Below are 14414 nucleotides of genomic sequence, written 5' to 3'. Positions count from 1 at the left end.
ATTAAACTCTGTCCTTCTGTTTAGATTATCAAGGAATTTGCTCTAGAGGAAGAAGGTTATGGTTCCATTTCTCTTAGTCACTCATAACTTTTTTCATTTATTTTTTTTTTCCTCTCCATAAGTGAAATACAGTGTTCCTCTCTTCTCAGCTATGTCAGGCATTTGGTACTGTCCCTCCCTTTGTGACTTTTCTGCCACAGTAGAATTGTATCTCAAATACTAGTGCTTTAGTTGCAGGTCACTTTGAAGTAGTACAGTCAGTTGACTGTCAACTGCCAGTGTACAAGGCTCACAGCTGATCACTATGGCTGGTTCCCACCGCTCTGGAGTGCGTCACAAAGATTTTGGGAGGTCCTGTACCATTATAGGAGAAATAGTTTATAGCTGGAGAAAAATACTCTGTTTTAAAGAAAAATATACTGTGAAACTTAATCAGTAATCAAGCTCCTTTACTTACATAGGATTTTTTTCCTTCTGTGTTCAGTTTCCTCCAGGTATAGGTAGAGGCATAGTCAGGGTCAGTACTCCAGGTAGTTCAATACAATGCAACCAGAAAAACCTGATGAAAAGATACTGCTCTGTATTTTGTTAAATTGTTTATATTGATTATTTATATGTATATTTTTTTTGCCATTTCCAGATGATATACCTATGTATGCCTACCTGTCTTTAATAACGTATTTGTAGTGCATGGAGTTTGTTAGGCTGAGGCTTATAGGCTGGGCTCTTAACCGGATTCCTGGCATGAAAATATGGTGTGAAATAAAAACAATTAGCTGATCCAGTTACTACTAAAATAAAAAGCAATGTTGTTTTGCCTGTAAATAGGGAGGAAAGCATGCTTCAAAGCAGACACAATGTTCAGTTAACAAAAAATACATTTATTTTTTTTTAAATTTGCAGTAAAAGAAAGACACATAGCGTTTGGAAATAATGAAGAGGAGAGAGAAGAGAATACTTCTGCATCTCTTCGTGGTGATAGTAGCAAGGGCAATGATAAAGAAGATGAGTTTAAAAAGGTATTTTGTGATAAGAAGGGAATTTTTTTCAGACTGATCAGATTAGTATACAGTATCTTGAGTTTTGGTAGCTGGATATCCATGTTACAGAAGGACATCACATAGAGGATGTCACAGGTCATGTAAAAATGATGAAATAGTTTCCCTACGAAGTGAGTTTAAGGTGGATTTTAGCTTTCAAAAATATATTCCATGTTATTCCAGTTATCACCTTTATTAAACAAATTCTCAATACGTGCATGGTACATGTAAAAGTTTGGAGAGAATATTATGCCTAAGCTGTAACACAGGCTTTCCTTCTTGGCTGGGCAGAAACATTCATCCTTGCTATCCTTCTCTTCCAACTTCACCAAGATCACCTTCATACTTTTTCCTTGAAGAGTACAATCCCTTCATAATCAGTAGAGAACTGAAGTGGAAGTAGAGAACAAAGACTTACAAACTTGCAAGCACAAATGCAATAATGTTATTAGGTTGCATTCTGTTGTTTTGCGCTAGTGATCATTACACGTTCCTGTATTTTTATGTTCTTAATCCAATACAGTCAGATTTCACTGTATTTGTCTCTTAGTTGAAAAGGGTACATATGTACCAATATTCTGGGATAATTCACGATGGGGGTTTTTTAATATAGAGAGCTGCTTTTCTGAAGGAGTATGAGACTTCATCCAGATCTCAGTATTCTGTCTCTGAATAAGACAAATTGAGTTTCCTCAGATGCTATATTCTCTTTTTCATGCAGCTTTTACTTACTTACAAACTATTTTTCCTCCAACTTCTCCCCTTCTGTTTCTCCCGTAGCTTACAGCATAAATTCCTTCAGCCAAGGGCTAGTATGTTTGACTTCAAACCTTTTGAAATAATTTCCAGCTTCCTGTCTGTATACAGTACTAAATAACATACATTTTATTTATTACAGAAACGTAAAGAGATTGTTGCCTATTTCAGTCACCAGCTGCTAGAGAGCCTCCAGAAAGCCACCAGGCTGTCTTTGGATAGTCTTAAAAAAAGAATATTTGTTTCAAAGTAAGTTGTAAATGAAAGATTCCTTCAATAGTATTACCAGAACAAAGTTATTTCCGTGTTAATATAATAATACAAATATACATTCACGCATGTAATGATACATGCACATATATCATCAGTCAAACAGTTCCAGACCTTTTGGCCCTTTTAGCTCAAGCAAAACCTGGAGAGCATTCACTTTTTGTTGCAGTGATGCTTTGAGCTCACACTTTTCTTTTATGCTTTAATTCTTTATGTTGTTGGTTATAGTCTATGCACTTTGTTTTGTGCAGAAAATGAAGTTTATTTCTACTATTTTTTCTCCTCTACCTGCCCCCTTTCATTTTTATTCCCATATATTTCCCGTGGGATTTCTTTAAAGATGCTGTTAGTACAATTTATTGTCCAACGCAAATCATGAGAACTTAAATGACCATTCTAGGTCATATATGGTGTATGTGCATCTCATTTCAGATTATTTCTGGAAGCATGGCTATGGACTCAAGAGTTTTGTTCCCTATGGGTTAAAGATCATCCATGCACTCTTTATGAATTCTATAAGATAATGGCAAGATCCATATGATTTCATCATTCTCCTATATTCAGTATGATTTCTATAGATTCTTCTCTGCTCAAACAGGCATATGCTTCAGAGACAGAATTGTTTCAGTATAATATATTGTATATTGAAAAGCCTACTTAGAATTCTATTCAGAGAATTTATTTTAAGCAGGTGAAGGTTTTGTCATTAAAGCGTGTTGAAGCTTGAATTGTTTTTTTCTTTTTCTGAGGACATCTTTCATAGAGATCTTATTGAAGTCAATAGGAATTTATTTGGGTGTGTTCTTTATATTTGTCTATGGTATCATATTGTTGAATCCTCCCTTATTTGGTCACCATGTCATGTCAGCATTTAGAAATTTTAGTTTGCACTTTGTTTTAGGCTTTAATTTTTAATTTTAGTTTTGAGTGGGTTCAGGTCATGTATTTATGTTGCACTAGCTTGTCATCTTTGAAACTTTTTTTTTCTGTTCAGTTGAACATTTATCTAAAATGTGATGAGGCAACTTCTACTCTTGATATATTGTTACATGAAAAAGTCCGTAAAACCATTTTATGCCATATTCAAAGCACTGGCAGAGTTCCGTCATTCTTAAATTGAGATTAAAATCCAGGACGAGAAAATATTCTGGATAAAAAATTCCGAAAGCAGTGGCTGGATCCAAGGTAGCCTTTGTCTGAATGATGGCGCTCTGCCTATTATCTTTACCCTTTAAACAAGAAGCTTTCCTAAGTTTTGTCAAGTAAATCATAACTTAGTCTGAAAATTCTCCATAAGAGTTTGCCCATAAAAAGTAGCTCAAAATTATATTTCTAAGACAATTTAAGGGGGTTTCATGGTGAAGTATTTATTACATGTTTCAAAATTATTTTCAGCAAAACTACATTTGGGAGAACACAGTTTTCTGGTCGTCCAAACAAATCTGAAGAGGTTGCTGCTTTTCTAAAAGCAGAAGTACACCTTGCTATTCCCAATGTGGTAAGTTATGTGTCATATAGGTAAGATAAAATACGCTGTCTTATAGTTATCTCTGCATTTGCCCAAGCACGGGGTGTGGGCACACTTCTACCGAACCAGCATCCATTCCAAAGGAGAACAGTTGTTTGGGCCTTTCAGTGCACTGAGAGCACTGATGAAGTGTGTTCCTGGTTTCTGTCTTAGTGGTACTTGCAGAACCTAGCCTTTTATTGTTTTTGTGTGTTTCAGCAATTAAATTGCAATCTCTTCATCAGTGTTCTTTGCAGAATGATTACAGTTCTGCTTCATGTGTAGCAGCTGCGTTGCTGGAATAGATTTTTCATATTTGTTTTTATTTTAGCTGTTTTGTTCCTTGTGTGATTTAAATCCTATGTTGAATAGAAATAATGACAATTATCGTTGCTCAGTTTGTCTTTAGTCATGTCAGTAGGAAGTAAGATGGTGAGAGGAGGAACACTGAACAAAAATTATACGATTCAAAACCAAGAAGAGAGCTGTGGATTTCTGTGTGCAGAGAACAAAAAGGCAGCTTGATTGCAAAAAATTAATGCATGCATTTGTTTTCCTTTTGTAGAGTAAGATAACTCTGTGTCAGCAATATGTATGGTATTTTATATATGAGAAGGTAACTTGATATCCAATTGTCTTACAAAGATTTGAAGTTTTGTATTAATGAAATTCTAATCAAAGAAAGGTTCTGTTTTAAGGTGACATTCCTTTGACGTTGAACTGGTGTTCATATTGGCGTTCTGTGGTACTTTCACACTGTGTGTGGGTACACATGATATATAAGGTCTGTTAAAGTGTAAAAATTTTACCCTGTTGATATTTGTGTAAGCATAAAACCCCAAGCTCCACCCACTGCAAAGGGAAGTGCATCTGTCTTTCTTTCCAGTCCTCTGAAATGCTTGGCGGATCCAGGGAAGTAATCAAGTGATGCTGTGTAAAACACTACTTTGCTAATGCTAATAGGACTTTGCAAGATCGTTTCTTTTATGCATGCAGCTGCTCAATCTGTGAAATCGATTTATAGAACACCAGAGTCACTTTTGAGCAGTTTATATCCCAGTTCTGAACACTCCTGTGCATGATTTCATTGTTTCAAAATAATGGCTTGCACATTAAACTTATAAGATGACGTTCTAAGGACTATATTTTAGGATTGAGCGTATCATAAGAGTGATCTTTCTCTGAAGTTTAACAAGAAATGCTGTTTTTCTATTCTTTCCTGGATCACTCTCAGGTAGGTTCTTCCTCCTGCTCAGTATTTCGGAGAAACTGATGTGTGCCTTTACTCTACCTTATCCTACATAGAATTATTTTCAGACAAGGATGGGACGAAGTTGCGATTAGGATTATTGCTGCCAATACAAATTTTCGGTTCAGGACGTTATGGCTGGTTTTGTGCTACTAAATAAAACAGGCTAGAGGCTGTTCTTTGACCTCAAAGTGAGCTGATGTGAAATGGTGTGTATCCACAGTAGTAAAAGCTGAATCAAGACTCCTGAATCAAAGAGTTTGCATTCAAACTGTTTGGAACAGACTGTCATGTTTTATGTGCCAAACTGTGCCTGATTTTTTCTGGGAGAGCTTTTTTTTTTTTTTGCAAACTATGCTAAGGGAGCATACTAGCATTTATACAGTGTGAATGATGGTAGACAGAGCTTGTGTTTTGATCCTTTTCTGTTTTCTAGTTGTTCTTGATTCAGATCAAGAATCCTTGTTTTCCTTCCAGGTCTTTTTATCATGTACGCTGGTAGTTTAATATGAATTCTGTTCCTCTCCTGACTTGAGTATTAGATTGCACTCAGAATTATGATAAAAATCCTTGCCAGATATTTAAGTTGAGATCTTCAGGGCTACTGCATGGAGTTCCATTAATTTACTGAATGCTGTGCTCTTGCAAATGTTTTTGGGGTAATGCTACCTTTGGGGAAAAAGTATTCAGTTACGACCTTTGACACTTTGATCCAGTTGATTTGGTTTACCTGAAATTATCCATGCTGTGAATATATGTATAGATAAGCACTTAGAAGGAGAGGTTTTATAGCTGTAAATCTTTAAAATGAGCTGTCCATATGTATTTTTATGACCATCCCTCTTACTATTCTCTCTCACAGAGTTTAGGATCCAGTGGGTAAGAGCAACAGAGGGGAAAATCTTGGTCTGCAATTTTTAATGCTTTATGATTCTAAAATGCAGGAAACAAGGCTTGTAATGCATTCCCACACACTATAAAAATGATTATAAAAATGCTGTTTAGAATTTTGTAGGAATTGTAAAAATAATTGTAAAAAACCCAATAAATCTATCTACTTATACACTTGCTTGTCATTTTACCCACACTATGGCTGTACAAATAGATAGTAGGTCAGTACAGTATCTTTCATTTCTTCAGAGGCCATTCTGAGCCAGACAAACTGTTCCATTTTCCATCTTTTCTTTGGGGGCAAGTTCCACAATTCACTATGAGTGGAGTAAAACTGAGGTCTTAGAAAAATGACAATCAATCAGTTGCATTTATTTCAACACTATTTCAACTTTTTTAAATAGGTAATGGTTCCCAGTTTAGACGATATACAGCAAGCCATCAATCGCATGATTCAGCTAATACTGGAAGTAAGTCGTGGAGTTGCTCAGTGGGGACAGAGACATTTGCAAAAATCTAGTTTAAAAGCAGAATCAGGCACACAGCAAGTATCTTCAGCCGGCTTTGGATCACCAGGAAAAAAAGGCAAAAAAGTGGAGAGTAAGTGGTTTTGGGTTGGTTTTTTTTACTTATTTCAACTTTTTACTTTGATAAAAATACCATGTATAAGTAGTTGTGAATAAGGTCACTTTTCTTAAAAGAGGCCAACTGTAGATTATCTTGAATTAATTTGTTGGGTTTCTTTTGATTTAATTAGCTGTATTTTTCAGAAATAGATTTTAAGGCTTACATAAGTGTTAGAACTCTGAGAAACAATAAGCAAAAAAATCTTAGAAAAATTGCTAGATTCTGAATCTCCTATTAAATTTGAGGCAAAGTTATCTTGTTAATTTATCTTTTAACCTACTTACTGTAGAATGTAGCCATAAAAATATAGTTGAAAACATAAAAAATTATTGTAGACTAGCTCTCATTGGAATATTGAGATAAAACAAGAGTTACTTTAATAATTAGATTTCAGCAAAGATTTTAATTGCTGGCTATATTCCTAGAGTGGATTATAAAACACTTCACGTGTTTGTTCATATGTGAATATTCAAACTGTAGATAGACCTGCACCCATTTTAGTCAGATACTTTTTTCCTTATTATTATGTCTAAGCACCTGTCCTTATGCTTTGCAAGCATACACAAAAGCCCAGATATATTTTTACCATCAGTTTTCCTAGCTGCTTGGCTGAGCCAGTGATCTGCAATGCAGTTGTATCTTTGGTCTGAGTCCTTTGGAAAGTCTTTAACTTGGAAAAAATTTCTTTTTGATAGTCTTCTACTTTATTCTTTATTCTTCTACTGATATGCTTTGTATGATTTTAACGTCTTTAACGGACTTCAAGCAGGATGTCAGGAAATGATCCTCATCAGACAGTCATAGCCTTTTCCTCCGCTGTGTCAAAATACAGTATCAGCAACTAAACGTTTTCAGCACCTTTAAACTACTCATCAGCAACAGCTGGGGGCATATGTTAATGTTTGGCCAATGAGGTGTATGGAGTACACTGGCAAGGATAGATCAATCTGAGACTTTGTTTCCAGTGACCAGATCCATGAAAACATCTTCAGACTAACAGAGAAAGTGGAGTTGCATTAAATTCCTTCCCACAAAAAAACAATGTATGTGGTGGGAAGAGTGGATTTTTCTTCTTCATTCTCTTAGGCGCTTAGGCATTGTTATGACAGAAGGGGCTCATTAGATCTCAGGGATATTGGTGTCTATATTAATCCTGATTGTCTCAGCAATTCATCACAAATGAAGGAGGGACATGATAAATTGCATTTTATTTTCCTTCTATTTGAGCTTACTTGTAGTTCTTGAGACAGGGCTCCTGTTTCAACATCAACAGTGTAACTGGAGCAGCAGCTACCAGCGTCTAAAAAACCTTTGAAAAGTGTATTTGGAGGCAAGAGGTTTTTTTTTCTTTTTCTTCTTCTTCCTTCAGTTTTTTTTTTTCTTCTTGCTTCAGTTCTAACCTCTTTCAGACCAGACCCAAAAGACTTTGATATTAGCAGTTTGTAAGGTAAGTGCAGCTCCAAAATATTAATTAATTAAGAAGACTATTTTTTTTCTGTTTGGAAACATTCACTCTAGATTGAATTTGCGCTGTCTGTATAGAGCCTGGCTTGAACTAGCACTTGGTACTTTCATATTAAGTAGTTAGACATTTGAAGAAGGATATTCAGCCTTACTGAACAGCATCATTGCTTAACTTGGCATGCATAGGTTTAGAAAAGAAGTCTTAACAGACTTTTAATGATTTATTCATGTCCTTATAATTTTTATTTTATTTTACAGAAGGAGTTGAAGGTGTTGTGATTGTTAGAAAGCTAAGAAATTTTTACTCAGGTGTTGCAGAACATGAAGATATTTCTAAATTAGTTGTGCTTCTCTCTTCTTCTGTGAATTCTATAAGAGAAGGAGCTAGTGAAGTTCTGCAGGGCTTTCAGAGATATAAGGTGCTGTGGACAGAAGACAAAGACACCAAAATTCAGGTGAGTTTAATGATGACCACCTACAGGACTGTTCTTCATTAATGTTATCTTTTGAAATCAGAAAACATTGAGGGGGGGGGAAATCAAGAAAAAGATGTAGAAAACACATTAACAGCTGAAATTCTCATTTTGTCTTTCAGTAGTAATAGCAGTATATTTCCTAAGCAGAAGTAATAGCATGCCGCCTAATTTTTGTGCTGAGGTTTGGCTTTTCCTGCTTCTGTGCCACTCTAGATACTGATAAACTGGTCCTCATTTGTCAATTGCTTCAATTTTTGTTTGTGGAACTCTGGATTTTGGGCCACAAGAAACTACAGGTGTCTGACATGATGTATATGACAACCCATAGAAATTCCCACAGCATCAGTGCTGATAATTGTGCACTTTTCTCTGTGGAAAGTGTTTATTTTGAGTTGAATACATATTTTTATTCACCACCCTTCCTGTAGTTGTTTTAGGAGGTGAGTTCTGCATTCTCTATTTCAAGAAGACTCCTCTGTTAAATTCTTGGTTGTTTCGACTGTAAGTTGAATCCTCAAGTGTAGTAGAAAAATTTAGCGTCTACTACAGCAAGAAAAAGTTAGTCTCCAGGAACTGGAGATCTCTGAGACTTCTGCTTCAGAATATTTCACACTGTCCTTATACAATAGAATTTGAATTTTGAGTTTTAATTTAGAGGTTCGGTAGAAGAAAGTTGGCTCCTATGTCTACTTCATTTAGCCTTGGCTTAACTGAGTTTTATATTCTTATCTTTTCTATTTAATAGACTACATTATATCGCATCAGCTTGTTTTACTACAGAAGCACTGGTAACTTTTGAGTGTCACAATGCAAGTTGTGCAGTTTATGTGGGCTAAAAACCTCCACTTACTGTTAGTCTGATTAAAATCTCAAATCTAATCCAATAAATATTATTAATTACTAATTGTTAGTTAATTACTACTGAAGAAAAGAATACTGCTACAGAGAAAGCCTCAATAATAATGCAGTTAAGTTTTATACACGCATGCCCTAGTTTCTACATTCTTTCTTTAGCACTATGCTAACCCTTCCACTGCCTGTCTGGGTACTCTCAGACTAAAGAGTAGAAGTGGGAAGCAGCTTTTGGCATTCATTACTTGCCCATGCAAATTAGGCATATTGAATACAGCTCTAGTGTAACATTTCTGAAATGCAGATTTTCAGAATCACAAAACTTTTCTACGCTTGAGTTCTGCTTATGGAACTACTTAGAAAATGTGTTTTATTGTGATTGTTTCACACATAATTGGGCTAATGGTGTGATCTTTCTGTAAGCGCAGATGTGTATTTTTTGTTCTCTGTTTTGTCACCTGTTTTCGCAAAATCAGTCACTTAATATGCCTTGGATATCTATTTCTCTGTTAAATTTGATTGGAATTTCCTGACAAGCTTGAGAGTTACTGGCAGAGAAATTAATAAACTTGAACATGCATCACATGCATTTTACTGTGTTAGCAAGGCTACAGAAGGCTAAAAGCAGGTATAATATCGGTATAAGTTTTCGTTAATTCCTGAATAACTGTTGCCACTTGTTTTACCAAAAATATGAGAAAAGACATTTGTTGTTTGACATTTTAAACTACACACAGGAATTTTTGGCTAGAGGTCCTTCTCTGACTGAAATTAAAGAAAAAATACTTCACTATGCTATGTTTGAGAAAGAGATGGAAGATTTAAAACCCATTATTCTTCTTGGTCCAATTGAATTGCATACAGGTACGACATTTTCTTATCTTTGTATGTACAGTAAGATAGTGAATATAATACCCATGTTGTTTGGTTTATTCTTTGAAATAAATGATTACAACATGAATAGAAATTACTGAAGAGATCCCCTAGACTCATCAGCCAGGGCTCACTCAGACACTTCTAAGAAATATGACTTGAAAAAACCCTTGCCTTCTCCTCTTTGGAGTGGTGAAATTAAGTTCTGTCGTGGCAGTTGAAGTTATCATGGAGGTTTACTAAAGAATTAATTAATGTGTATTGACACTGATTTGATCATCCCTCACACTCACCTCTGGCACCAGGTCAGCCAGTGATTATAAAGAGCATTGGAAGCATAAATCACCGTCTCTGGTATTGGCACAAGACTAGCACGTAGCTGCATTAGCTTCTTTTTCACTATCAGTGTTTGTGTCAGCAGGAGATATGGCTGCTCAGCCATTCCCGTGTTTAGCATCCGCAGCTCTCAGAATATCATGTGTTTTCCTGACCACCTCCAGTCTTTAAAGATAGAGAGGCTGGCATCAAGACCTGCTGTTGGAATATGTTCCCTCACACAGTGCATGTTTCCTCTGTTCCATACAGCACCGTGCCTCAGTACCTGGCCTTATGGGGCCCTGACAACTTGGTAAGATTATGTTACTCTGAAGAACATTCAGGTGTGGAAAAATGTATTCTCTCCACACAACTGCTTGTTGAAGAACTAAGCTATTTGCACTATGACAAAGAAGCAAGGATTTCAATGGCACTTATCCCTCTCACCTCACAGATTATTATGTAGCTGATGTCTTCTCTGGACCAGCGTTACTATTCTTCTGGTTTTACTTTCTGTGGCAGATGTTATCATGGTTGCTATCTAGGGACAAGTAGTAAAAGTATCCTGTTCCAAATATCAGTGTGGCCATGTTTCTAATGAGCAGCCCCTGTGTTCTGAAAGAATATATTGAGAAATCATCTCTGTACAATTTGCCTTCCTTGTACATCAGAGAAGACAGAAGCCAGGCACTTTGATGACTAGAGTTCATTTCGGGATCTTGGTGGCGTGCTATCCCTAGCTTTCTTTCAGTGAATAAGCAAAAGTGTCAAACTGCTGACTGCATATCCTCATCTAGTTTCTGGATAAAATTTATTAAAGAAGCCACTCTGGAGCCAATTAACTCACTCTGGAAAACTCTTGCCATCTAATATACTGTGATGAAGAGTGATAAGAAGCAGTGTATCCAAAAGAATATGGATTTTGTTGATGGTCACGCTACTCCCTCATCTCTGACCTCTGCATCAGATGCAAGTCTCCTAGGTTCAAGAGCAAGGATATCAAATGTTTTTATGATCTGGGGAAGCAGGTGTTTTTCTCAGACTCAGTTCATGTTTGGGAATTGCTTTATTATCATTTACATACTCTAGCTTCTGGATAGGGTACAATACTTTTCTTGAATTACCCCTGGCCTTCAGGAATCATATTTTTAATGCTAATATCCACATTATTAAAAGAAGAAACTATATCTGCTGTAAAATTTATTCTGTCAGCAGAAGGGTTATATGCTGTTAGTATCTTTTGGTTTCTTTCACCAGAGTACAAAATGTTGCCTATTAAAATCCTAATTTATTCTGATAATGAGTTAGAGTGCCAGTGATTGGCTTTTCTCTCTCTTCAGTGTTGGTTTGTGTTTATATATTAACTGCGTATGGTATGATGAAACACTTTACAGTTTTAGTTGTGAAGTATTCAAAGTACCAGTATTGAAATCCCAAGATACTATTTCCTCAATGGTTATAAACAATTGAAATATCACTGATCTTTATGCATTTGGTTAATATATATCAAAAGTATTCTCTGAGAATCTACATTCATAAGTAGGCATTTTTCTTCTTTATTCTTCTCTATGTGTTCTGTTAAGCTTACCAATATATTTTACAGATATCATAATAAGCAATAAAACAATAGAAATATATTTAAGTATAGGTTAAATTGTTCTGAAACTTTCAAAATGTAGTAATTGGATTGCTTGTCTGCTTTTCCAAATTGCTGTTGAAGAACCATATGTGATGATGTGGAGGTTTTTTTACAGAAAAAAATTAAGATGTAGATAGAAAAAAAAAATTAATTTTTTTTTTTTCTAATCAGGACCACTGAAAATAGCTCTAGCAATTGAAGCCAAAGCCTGGAAGATGCTCCTCTGTCGTTATTTAAATGAGGAATATAAAAAGAAAATGACAGACATGACGTCGTTCATATCTGAATATTTAAAGAAATTGTCTCGACCTCTGTGTGACTTAGATGATGTCAGATTTGCAATGGAAGCTTTATCTGTCATACGTGATAATAGAATACAAATGGATATGACTCTGGGACCTATTGAAGTAAGATGTCTTTATTAAAATAATATTATCTAATAGGAGTCATAAAATAAACTGAAAACCCAAACAATGAGTTTACTGTCCTGAAGGATCTTTGAAGATACCCTTGAAGATATCCAAAACCTGACTGGACATGGTCCTGGGAAACCAGATTTAGGTGACCCTGCTCTGAGCAGGGAACATTGGCCTAGCCAATCTCCAGAGGTCCCTTTCAATTTCAATGGTTCAGTCTATACCTCCCTCAGAAGCTGAAAAGGAGAGAATTCTAAGTGTAGCTATCTGCATGGAATAAACAACTGCCATTGAGATGATAAAATTTTATATATTTTTAATATTAAATTGATTGTCTTTGAATATATTTTTCTAGTGTTTCATCCAAGACATCTTTAAAGAAATATTTTTTGCTTTTGTTCCCTGGTTCTTCATTCATCATCCTTATTTTAAAAAAACAAATCGATATTTTATGCCTAAATTACATGAAAAGTTTTTCTTTGAAACGTTTCTCACAAATTGGATCTATGTTCCTGCAAATGAACTTAAAATGCATAATTCCTAAGGTTTATTTTTTTTATTTAGGAAGCCTATGCCATTTTAAATACATTTGAAATTGAGGTTACAAAAGAGGAGTCAGAAGGAGTTGATACACTCAGATATTCTTTTAATAAATTACAGACCAAAGCTGTAAGTATATAAAACTATGTTATTTTCCATTTGTCTTCATGTGCTTTTTTCAGAGTATAAATGACAGTGTGGGACCAATTGTCACTGCGCTGTCTTCTTACTCTTGGCCTCGGTTACACACTAGTGTCTATACCTTTGATTAGTATGTTAATTTCCTAATTTTATTTTTATAGAGCTCTTTAAATATCATTGTAGCTTTTAGATACATGCTTAAAACCTGCAAGAAAATGAGAAAATTATTATGTTTCTCTTTGCTCTTTCTGCCCTTCTCCATTTCCAGTTTTTGCGTCATTCATGTCTGATGAGGAAGATTTCTACCCTTAATTACCTGTTTTTAAGAACCGCATATTCTTCCAGTGCCCTTACCCCTAAGTGACGATTGCACATTTACCTTTATTGCTTAGGACAACCCTATATCCCTCAAAAGCTTGATGTTTATTGAATATTTGCCTGAACTGTAGAAGGTTAGATGGAAATATGTAAATATATTGTTGCAACAATTAAGTTAGATTCTGTCCCACAGATTAATCACTCTGGAAAGGAATCAAGAGCTCAAGAGTATATTTTGCATTTGCATTTCATGCAACTCTTGGTTCTTTTTTCTCAAGTTTTTGAGCAAAGAATAAGAAAGTTGTTAAAAAGAAGGCTGAGCCCATCCATGAGGAAGAGGACCCTAACACTTTGCGTTTTGAAAGGTTTTTTTTGGAGGGAGGGAAGGAAGAGAATGGGATCTTCCCCCCCCTCCCCTGTTTCTTTGTCCCTTTGTTCCTCCACCCCCTTGTAATAGAATATGTTCACATAAAGGTGGAGGGGAGATTTTGTTGTGGGTTTTGGTTGGGATTTTTTTTCTTTCCAATTTTCATCTCAAAAATTGAACATAAAGCACCATAAAAGGAAAAAACCCCTATATTTAGTTTCAAATAATTAATTTTTGTTCAGAATTGTAATACTTTTTATTTATAATTTTGGTTTATATATAAACTTAAATATTTGTTCCTGTTTTTTCAAAGAAATAACTTTGTTTTTAATCTTTTGTATGCCAGACCAGAGTTCAAGACGAGTTGGTTCATGTTCAGCCCAAATTTAAGAGTAACTTGCTAGAATCAGTTGCAGTTTTTCGGGAGGACGTGTCAAACTTTGAAATTTCATATGAAACGGTAAATGAATTTAGTAGTTACCTGTAAGACTTGTACTTAGTTTTTCAATATTTTTGGTTTGCAGCAGTTGAGTGCCAGAATCTTATTCTGCTGAGCTACTGACTGTTTGATGCCATGGTTGCTAAGCAGTCATCATTGCACATCAAACTTTTCAAAGAAATAGCAGTGCACACAACTCTGTAAGGAAAGAAAAGAATCCCTGGTGGTACAACC

At 35.4% G+C, this 14414-nt stretch overlaps 1 protein-coding gene across 1 annotated transcript in view; it reads left to right on the top strand.

The window, feature by feature from the left end:
• The window catches only part of DNAH8 (dynein axonemal heavy chain 8), a 132701-nt gene that overhangs the window by 22529 nt on the left and 95758 nt on the right, over positions 1–14414 (top strand). The window contains exons 19-27 of the mRNA XM_054195249.1: positions 910–1019; positions 1939–2045; positions 3462–3564; positions 6118–6313; positions 8063–8259; positions 9870–9996; positions 12131–12366; positions 12940–13044; positions 14088–14201. Of these exons, the coding sequence (XP_054051224.1) occupies positions 910–1019; positions 1939–2045; positions 3462–3564; positions 6118–6313; positions 8063–8259; positions 9870–9996; positions 12131–12366; positions 12940–13044; positions 14088–14201 (1295 nt within the window). The remainder of the gene's footprint in view (positions 1–909; positions 1020–1938; positions 2046–3461; positions 3565–6117; positions 6314–8062; positions 8260–9869; positions 9997–12130; positions 12367–12939; positions 13045–14087; positions 14202–14414) is intronic.

The sequence above is a fragment of the Rissa tridactyla genome, chromosome 3, assembly GCF_028500815.1.
Source record: "Rissa tridactyla isolate bRisTri1 chromosome 3, bRisTri1.patW.cur.20221130, whole genome shotgun sequence".
NCBI classification, from domain to species: domain Eukaryota; kingdom Metazoa; phylum Chordata; class Aves; order Charadriiformes; family Laridae; genus Rissa; species Rissa tridactyla.
This window is presented reverse-complemented; position numbering and strand designations above follow the sequence as displayed.